This window comes from Cucurbita pepo, chromosome LG05 (assembly GCF_002806865.2).
Source record: "Cucurbita pepo subsp. pepo cultivar mu-cu-16 chromosome LG05, ASM280686v2, whole genome shotgun sequence".
Classification (NCBI taxonomy): Eukaryota; Viridiplantae; Streptophyta; class Magnoliopsida; order Cucurbitales; family Cucurbitaceae; genus Cucurbita; species Cucurbita pepo.
The window spans coordinates 3897487-3907970 of NC_036642.1; the positions used below are offsets into that span (position 1 = coordinate 3897487).

The window sequence follows — 10484 nt, forward strand, 5'->3', positions numbered from 1 at the left end:
AAAAAAAAAAAAAAAAAGACAGTAAACACGAATTAAAAATAAAAATTATTAATTTTAAATATTTATTTGTTTAAACATAAATTAGTGAGTTTTTGGGAGATTTTCACTTTTGTTTTCCCTAAGCAAATGTCATAAAAGTTGAACATAAGGTAAAAGTTACTATATTTTGTTGAAAGTCAAATGTGAATTTAACAGTATTCAAAGTTAAAATATAAAGCTTGATTAACTTAGTCAATTTAGGTAAAAATAAATAAATAAATAAATTAATTAATTAATTATATATAAATAAATAAATATATATATATATATATATATGGTAGGGGTGAGAATCTGGATCCGTAAAAAATGGGGTAATTAATTAAAGAAAAGATAGTTTTTGAATAAATGGGGTGTGATGCGAGGAATCTTTGCCTAATTTTATTTGTTTTCATAAATTAAATTTTTATATTTGGTATCTAAATTTATTTATTTATTTATTTTTAATGAAAAGCCGAATAATTAAGAACAGAATCCAAACATGTTTTCTTTTAATAAAAAAAATTCAATTTTTTTTTAAAATTATTATTATTACTTTGGTATGTTTCATTGTCTTGTTATTAATTATTGCAATGTAAAGTCTTTTTCACCCAAAGGTCAATGTTGGAAAAGTTTGTTGCAAGAGATTCCGTTTCTTTATGATATTTTAATATCTAAATTATAAAAATATTTATTTTTAAAATAATTTTTTAAAAAATAATAAGAAAATTCTTTTGAAAAGGATAAAAATAATAAAACTCCGGACTTAAATATTTTAATAAAGTTATTTGTTAATAGTCGAGTGTGAATTAATATCCCGTATGAATTTAGTAGATAAAAGAAGACCGTAAAAAATTAAAATAAAAAAATATTTTAGTTTGTACAATAAAATTTTTTCTCTTTTCCTTCGTTATTAAATAAAAATGAAAAGAAAAACACGTGTCTTTGTATTGTATTATTAGGTAACCATTTTAAAATAAAGGAATTTAGGTTCATTGTATAATAGTATTTTTTCGACGCGTTCTTTCTCTCCTATAAATACGTGGATATATTATTTTCTCTAGTTTAGATTAAAAAAAAAATATTATAATTTTCTCTAATTACAACGTCAATCTCTCTTGATCTAAAAACATTTCAAAATTAAATTTCAATCGTAGACAATTTATATTATTATTTAAAAAATTAAAAAAAAATTCTTAAAATTAAGAAAATTATAAGCGATTCACGTCTTTTTCTTTTTAAACAAAGACCAATATAGTTTTTTTTCTTAGACTTTTTCTTGAGCTGCTCGCAGCTTCACTCCTCTCCTTCACTTTTGCAAGCACCGTCGTCTATTCCAAAAACAAAAGTCCTTTTGCTTCCTAAGACGGTAGTGCGGGAGGGCCCTACGAGTAGGCACGCTTCCTATCCACCCACCTCCGCTCTTGCAGCATGCCTCCTTTCTTCAGAAGTTTATCAAAGTTGTTATTTGTGTAACACTTTTAATATGTAGTTCATCCAAAAAAAAAAATAATAATAATAATTGAAAATGGTAAAAATGATCTCATCATAGTCGTATCAAATTAATTTGTCTATTATTATTATTATTATTATTTGAAAAATATACAATTAAAAATATTGCAATAAAGTATGCATAATTAGAATTAATAAATAACTCCAACATGCAAAGTTGAATAATATCTCTCGAAACTTGTTACTCACGTTTTAGCAATAAATAATTTAGGACAACAACTTATATTAACTTCATATAAGAATTTAAATATGTGCACCACCAAACCCTAAACAAATAATAAATAGATTTATAATCAATTTCAACATTAAATATACTAATTATTTTCTTTTCTTGCAATAAATACATCGACCCCAATTAAATGGAAGAATTTAAAAAGAGTGAGTTAGACAAATAAAATTGGATATTAAAATCGTTGTGTTCATGCTGACAACATGCTACGAGTGAACAGATAGTTCATAGATGAGTTTAAGTATAGATCATTGTTTAATATGAGAATGTTAAAAACCCGACAAAGGATCGTTAGTCCCAATTATCCAACAATGTATCGTTGATTTAGCTCTATCGACATGGTAGGAATAGCATCAAAGTTATGGCTCAATTCCAATCATATTTTTTTAAAAAAAATTAATATTATTATTTGGCAGAAAAAAGAAATATTCCCTAAACCGTAAAGACAAACATACTCTAGAAATAGCAAAAATTTTAAAACAGTTTCAAGAACACAAAAATAAATAATTGATATTTGCTGTTTTTAAGGTATTATTATTTTAGCTGTTAAGTAATTCATCACAAACAAACATGACTTCTTCTGTCAAAATTAGTTGATTTTGGTGTAATTTATTTTTAGATAAATATTCCAAAATGGCACTTGAAAAGTAAACAGTAAAACTTTCTATTTGTAATTAGGCATGTTCCTATCGGTTGAATCAGAACTTTATTATTAAGTAAGTTGGTTCGTATGTTGTTTATGTAATTTGACAATTTTTTACCTTAACCCGCTAAAAAATTCCCCATGTACGTAAAGTTTGTTGAACGGAACTTGGTAGATTGATTTTTTTTTTTCTCGAGATTCACAACTTCTTAGCCAATCATACACATCTTGACCAGTCTCGAGAGAACCATGTGAACCTATTAGATTTGGTTTTCAAAGTAACTCATAGGGTATTAAATTCTAGGTAGGTAGTCACAATGACTTTAGATCTATACCCGTCGAGTTTTCTATTATTTGTACGACTCTAGTTGACTACTAGGCCGACCTACGTGGATCGAATCCACCAGATAGCAGACCCGCTAATAATTCGATGTATAATAATAACAAAAAGGTCATGTCCAACAAAAAGTACTAATCTCAGCCATAACATAAAGAAAAACAGACCAGAAGCTTTAGTAGGATTGATAGCAATAACTTTCTGAGGGTATATGAGGCACTGTAAGAAGAAAGTGCAGAACACTATTGAAAAGGATATGAATGGCATTAAATCCACTAACAAAACAAAGCAAACCCACTACTAACAATTCCATACCTCATTCTTTCAGCTATCATTGCTTTGCTTTGCTTTTGGTGTTCTCCGGACTCCTCTCTCCTTTATATGGCAAATTCTGCTTGTTTGATGCATCCAACGCCGCCATCTTGTAGCCAAAGCTGGGACAAGGCCATCACAACTCATGAACATGGCAAGTTTCAGTAAATGCTTGGCCATAAAAAGGAGGCAATATCTAATCTTTCAGACATTCTTTTAAATCCATTATGAACAGTTCCAACAAAACATGAATAGATAGACCACTGAAATTGAACAAACAATCATTGCAATTTTGGAAGCATGTAGATTAGAGAACAGAGAAGAGTAGGCAAAACAAAGGTTTGTAGTACTTACAAGCAACAGCTTCTCTTCCTCTCACTGCTTGGTTCTGTCATGATTGTTGATCCAAAATTGCAGACGACTGATCCTGCAGCTTATTGAAGATCATGAAAGGTAAATCCTTGCGTTAAACATTTGTATTTATACATTCAACTTCTTGTTCTTAAAAGCCAAAATTCCCATCTCATTATTGCTCAAAATTGTCTGAAAAAAATAAGAGGGGTCTTTCTTTCTACCTCTTTTGCATTTCATTCTGTTGATATAACACACACATACCATTTTCGATCTATCTATGCAACTACTACCATACACAGCACCGGATATGAAATGCAAGTCTGATTTTACATTTGGCAAACTGAAAAGCTACCCCCCGGTAAGGGAAGTATGCCATAACTTCACATCCTGCTCTCCGCATCTGGGAGAAATTTAGTTGTGGAGAAAGTTATTCAGATGCAAGATGTTAGAAAGGTCCTCTAATCGTTTCCACGAACCCACCGTGCTGAACCTGCCTTTGCCAAGCCAGAGCTGAAATTACTAACATTTGCAACAAATAATGGATCCCTTTCTTCATTGTTGAGTTCATACTCATTATGATTAGCAGCACTTCCCTGATCCACATTCTCTAGCTCTCTAGTCAAATCTTCCATTGTCTTTTTTAAATTGGCTTTACTCATGTGCCCTGATTCACCAGTAGAGATGCCAACCATTGTTATTTTGGGGAGAAAAGGACTTGGCTGCACATTTTGCTTTGCCTGTTCCTGAGGAAAGTCGTCTCTTTGACGTCGCCTTGACCACAGATGACTAAACAAATTTCTAAAAGGATTGAAGGAATGTTGTTTAGGTTCTTGATTGGCTTCCCTCTCATCTTGAATATCTAGAGGTGATGAACTAGTATAATGAAGTTCTTTGGTCTCCTTCACCGATTTAGAGTTGGTAAGACCACTTGCAGACTCTGAGATTCTTAAGAGAGAAGCAGCACTCCTGAGAAAGAAAAAAAAATTGCATTAAACCTGTTCGTTTAAATTGTTTGGTTCATACAAACCTGGTCACATACCTTCTCTCAAATGAATCGACCATGTAAGGGAATTTGGGTTGAATGCCAACAGCCTTACGCAACCACCTATTTCCAAGAATTACTTTATCAACAGTATAAAGAAGCTGCATTTCAGCAACCTTAGAGATGACATTCAAGGGTATTCCAAGGTTGCCCATCTCATCCATCACTTCTTGAACCTAATAGGGAAGAATATGTGAGACAGTGAATGTAGGTGAACACTGCTCAGTAGTCAATCCAAGGATAATATTTTTCAGAACCCAGAAAAGTATAAAAAGTAAAGGTGGGAGTATAGGCCATTATCCCTCTAACAAGCCAAACAAGTTACAAAAAAAAAAAAAAAAAAAAAAAAAAAAAAAAAANAAAAAAAAAAAAAAAAAAGAAAAAATCCTCCGTTTAACTTCAAAAAATATATTTTTTTAAAAAGGTTGAATAAGCTTGGCACAACCAGTTCTTTCGAGCATTCTAACATTCCATCTTCCGTTATTTAAGATTGCAGCCAAAGTGGGCATCATCAAAATAAATTGCAGCCAACCAGTTCTCGTTCATTTACTGTTAAATCTCTTATGAGAGATCTTGTGGATACAACAAATCATGCATTACATAACCATAATCTTTATGAGGCGATTTGAAATAATTTTATTAAAAAAAATTAAAATTTTTCTTTGGATGCTTAGCCTTGAAGCAATCAATACTACGGACATAATGCAAAGGCCTCATATTTATCCATCTCCATCAGGTGTGCTATGTGTTCTTCCATTTGCGAATGACATCTTTTTGGCCATTGTTCCTTCGCTACGAGATTTTGAAACATGATCCTTCATGCTTTTGGCAACTCGAAGTTAGCCTAACGACATTTATGACTTTCTAGCCTCAACTTTTGTGGGTCATCCTTTCCATGGAGTCAAGAAGGTTTTGTGGCTTGCATTAAACATAACTTTCCCATGGTTTCTTTGGGCGAGAGGAATGGAAGAATATTTAAGGATTCTTTCCCCAATTTTGATACTTCTATGGACTTAATTCTTTTTCATGCATTGTGTTGGTGTAAATGTAAACACCCTTTTTCTAATTATAGCTTATCTTCTTTAACTTCTAAATTTGGGATTCCTATTTCTTAATGATATTCCACAATCAAAACAATTGACTAAATCCCATGAAACCATTTCATAGAAATTTATTGATATCAACTTGTTCCTTCTAGTAATACCTCTAGGGGTTGGAGGTTACACTCGATTTTATTTCATTTATCATTGAAATTTGTTTCCCTTCTCAAAAAAAGATAGCATACCTCCCATATATGTTTACTTAAAAGCCTTTTTTTTAATCTGATGTTTACTTAGAGCTATGGAAGGGAACTACAAAAATGCATCATCCTTTTTACCATCGAAAGGAAAATGGAAATATTCAAGCCAAAACGACCCAACCAACCACCGCCACCTAAAAGAAGGCTATTCAATACTTTGGGGGTCACATAAACAGGATCTCAATGTTTTGCAAAAATTATAATAGGGAAAAGGTGGGAATATTATTAGGAAGATCAGCACTAACGTATCTGTAATTACTGAGAAGTTGATTTGCATTGACGGTTACAAATAGAGGGTGTTAGGGATTATAGGGTAGGTAGAATAATGGGAATTAGGGTATGTTCTTGAGATTGAAATGGGTTCATATGATATTCCATAAGTCCCTCGCTGCCAGACATTGTAAGATAAGAAGCTAGTCCCAGTTTACGCTCAAGAATTAGAAAGGTCGTCAAAATGCTGGGTCTTAAGAAATAAATTAAATACCCAGTACCTCCTCACTATAAAATGTTCAATAATTATAGCAGACTATTGAATATCATACCTCTGGAGGCTCCAACAAACTATCGCCCATCTCTTCAAACACTTCTGCTGCTGCATTATCATCAGTTATTTCCCTTCGGCGCTGCAAACGCCGAGTTTGAATTAAAGCATGAAAATGCTGATCAACAGATTCTTCAAGAATATTATCGAGCATGTTTTTATCAAAAAAATAAGGAGTGTACCTGAATAACAAAATGAAAATACCAAAGATAAAATATGCCGAGAAAAACTTCCAAAAATTATTGAGCAGATCGAGAAAAATGATCAGAGAAAAGCAACGACAATGCAACAAAAAAGAAAAAGAGGAAAGGAAACTGAGACTTATATTAATAGTGAGAGATCATAAAAAAAAGAGGAGATGGATTATCCCAAACCAGTCGTCCTATTAAATGAACCTAATTAGCAATTTAAAAACAGAAAAAGAGCCAAGAAAAGGGGAAGGAAAGCTATTATTTGATCCTCACATAAGGGTTTTGTTGGTGATGAAGTAATGAACTAAAACAAATCAGTGTTTTTAAAAATAAAAATAAAAATAAAAAATTGTAAATGAGAAGGATAATTCTTTTTGAAGTCCCAATTTATCTTGTGCAAGTATTCTTCCTTTAAGAGATTTCTTCTCTGCATGCTTTTCCATATCGTCTTCGAACTAAGCTACCCTCCTCAACCCATCTCATATTGTCTTACAAACACACTCCCTACGGTAATTAGTAAATATTAACAATGGCCGTTCTTACAGGCAAAAGCAAAAGAAAGAATATCTTTTGATTTTTGAAGTCATATAGTGAATATATGATATGTTAAGGACCAGCTTTTACAAGTTGTAACAATGTACTAACTCGTCGTAGCAAAAACTGCATAACTAACATGAGAAAATGACATACCACTGTACCCCATCAGTAGTTGCTATTGCAATATCCAAGTTCTGGGCACTGAAAACAGGAACACCATCAATCTTTTTGCTCCCACCATTTTCAGGTAGGCCTTTAAGAAGCTTGTTTGCTGCTTTAACCTATACGTTAGAAAACCATTCAAGGGCTAAGGGCATGAGTAACTGTCATGACATTCTAGCTGATGGATTTGACTAGCATGCTTGATCCTCGTCACATTTTTTTATATATTTTTGTATTAATGAAAGTTTCTTGCTTCAGATAAGAAAAATCATACTTGCTTCTCATTTGGAATGAACTGAAATAAATGAGGTTTTTCCTGCATGATACAATTAACTTCAGAAGTTAGGTCATGGAAAACAATGCCCAAAAAATCAAGTAGCACATCTTCAACAGATCCTAGAAAATTTAGTATAACCATGCATTAGTTCAACAACCAAAAAAGTTCGTATAATTTTATTTTATTTTTCTGACATTCGTGAGTATTTGAACAAGCTTGCGTGAATCTTGACTATTCACACAGGGCAACAGTCTAACCCTACACATTTGGTTGCGAAGGAAACTCGTTGGATATTATATCCTAAGTAGGTGGCTACTATGGCTTGAACCTACTCCCTTTAAATCCTTTATTGTTTACATAGCCAACCCAATTAGGTATGCATAATGAAGCACAGTATCTTATGGTTATACACTCTCATGAACAAAATGTCAAAATGAATCAATGACATATTTTTGTTAGAGAGAATGTTTTTTTTTTCCTCAAAAGAAGAAAAATTAAAGAAAGAGTTAAACAAAGATTGCGCAGAAGTACAAATCTTTGAAAAAATCAATTCCTCTGACTCCTTTTACGCCATTAAAAATTCTAGAATTCTGTTCCGCCCAAATATTCAATAAAAAATGCCTTTACTTCATTTACCCATAATATATTCTTTGTCCATGATTCCATCTATGGCCAGACAAGAATTGGATTAAAATTTTCGTTGGCCGTTCGTCCCATAGCCCAAGATATGAAATTGTTCCAAAAAAAAAATCCCAACATTTTCACCGTACCAGCAGTGTGAAAACAAGTTTCCAACATTTTCTTCAGCTTTATGGCATAACAAACACCAGTTCAGTTGAAGACTAACGTTGGGGAATCATTTTTTTTAACCTTCTTAGCTGTATTCAGACCTTCAAAATACATAGTTCATTGAAAAATGATTTTTCCTTCTTAGGGTCCCAGCCTTTCCATACAAAATGACAATCACACCACTTAAACTCTCCAACCAAATGAAGCAATAACATCAGAAGGTCGTATGTGAAATCAAGGTAACCTGTACACGTGATTAATTTACTCAAAATGTGATTATATGACAATTGCTCATAGAACACAAATAAATCAAACCATAGCTACCTATACAACTAAAAAGAGTATGCAATCACTATATAGGCTATTTAAATGAGCATGGGATAAACAGAAAAGGAACCTGATTACACAGAAATTTTGAAAGATATAATCCAACCAATAAATTAAGATTGGTCCACCAATATTAAATTTAATACCTTGAAATGCTCGTATGCTAAATCAAGACGACATGCACCCACCACAGCACTTGGAATATTCAATCGCTTAACATATGTAACTAAGAAGAAAAAAAAATTGAGTCAGGATGCACTGCTAATGGATGAAGTAAAATTGAGAAGTCAATATTAAGATACTAAAACATGGAAAACAATGACACAACTCAAGGGAGATGCTCCAAGACAAACAGGTTTTCCAGAATCGTAAAGCAGCTGTTAGAAAACAGAATAGGGGTGAAATTTCAATGGTTTGAAATGCTTTTAACAATTGTCAAGATAAGTTGCTTACATTGGAGAATAGATACAAGCCAATGCTTGCTTCAAAATTTCTTATTCTTAAATGTAGTTTGTTCCAAATGCATTTGGAAGTCTAGAAAGTCCATAAATACTGCAAAAGAAACGAGGATAAAGAGTAGCAAGAACAAAATTAAATGAGCCAATACCTGCATCACCTAAATCAGTAAAGAAGCGGAATATAGGGCCATTTCTTTCACTCTTAGTAATGGTTGAGAACAACTTCCTAAGCCACTCTGGAGTTCTGGAATAGACAAATAAGAGATGGCTTCACTCAGAACAGTACTAATAGTTGATAGCAACATTACAATTTTCTTCAGTTTCAATAACTAAAAATAATTAAGCAAAATTGAAAAATCCAAGGTGTTATAAAGCCAACATCATAATGATAACAGTCATTAAACTGGAATAGATTGTGCCTGGAGCGTACATATAATCAAGCAGATTCCTTCGAACGGAAAATTAAACCAACATGTTACTTGTTACCCTCTCAAACCTAGCTTCAACCTCACCTCCCTTACAACATATAATTATCAATCTAAACCAATCATGACGGGTGGTTTAATGACAAAACAATTACAGATTCAATCTTAAACAAGCAGAGATAGGGAGAGAACCTCTTAGAAATGAAAGGAATATCGAAGTGGGTCGAGACTGCCATAAGACCAGTCCCAGAAAGGTCGCACATACTGAAGACCTGGCCAACAAACGCAGGGCCGCCAGCTTTTCCATTAGAATTAAGACTTGAAATCCTCAGCGTCGACGGAAAACCAGAGCCGAACTCGGGCGATGAAGACAAACCCTTAACAGGCGCAGATTTGGAGGAGTCAAGGTCAGGATGAGTAGAATCAATACGTGAATGGGTGAACAAAGGGGGTTTTCGAGGGACAGGGAATGCGACCGGAATGCATAGACGAGAAGAGGATGGTTGCAGGGAAAATGGCGGAATTGATTGGGGATTGGCTAAAAGGGCGCAGAAATTGGAGGTAGCGGAATTGAAGAAATGGGTAATGAATTTAATTGGGCGGTGTTCGTTGGGAGGTTCAATCTGGAAGGCCATGAAAGCTTGGCAGATTCCTTCTGATGCGACCAGCTGTATTAGGCTCTAGACTCTCGGCGCCATTTTTAACTTGGGGTTGGAGGGAGAGGAAGGGGGAGGTGAAGAAGGAGGGATGAGGATTATCAAAATTAAATTATTTTAGAAATATCTATTTGTAATATTCATAAAAATATTATATAAATTATAATCTAAAAATAATTTGTTAAATGAAAGAAAAAGAAGTTTCTAGGTCAAATGACGAAGTGAGGCCACTGCTAGCTGACGTATTTGGGCAGATGATACAATGGAGAGAAATACAACGGTCAGGAAAAGACAAAGGAAGGGCAAGGGTATAGATGTCAATTTACACAAAAGTAAAACTGAAGAAATTAAAAAAGAATCAATACTAAATTAATAAA

At 33.1% G+C, this 10484-nt stretch overlaps 1 protein-coding gene across 1 annotated transcript; it reads right to left on the reverse strand.

Moving 5' to 3' along the window:
• Positions 1-3509: 3509 nt before the first annotated feature.
• LOC111795701 lies at positions 3510-10208 on the reverse strand. Its single transcript, XM_023678261.1, has 8 exons — positions 9644-10208; positions 9176-9270; positions 8715-8794; positions 7450-7491; positions 7167-7294; positions 6287-6467; positions 4442-4620; positions 3510-4368 (listed from the first exon to the last, which is right to left on the reverse strand). Exons 1-8 carry the CDS (start codon positions 10084-10086, stop codon positions 3861-3863), a joined length of 1656 nt encoding a protein of 551 aa, XP_023534029.1. The 5' UTR covers positions 10087-10208; the 3' UTR covers positions 3510-3860.
• Between the last annotated feature and the right edge of the window lie 276 nt (positions 10209-10484).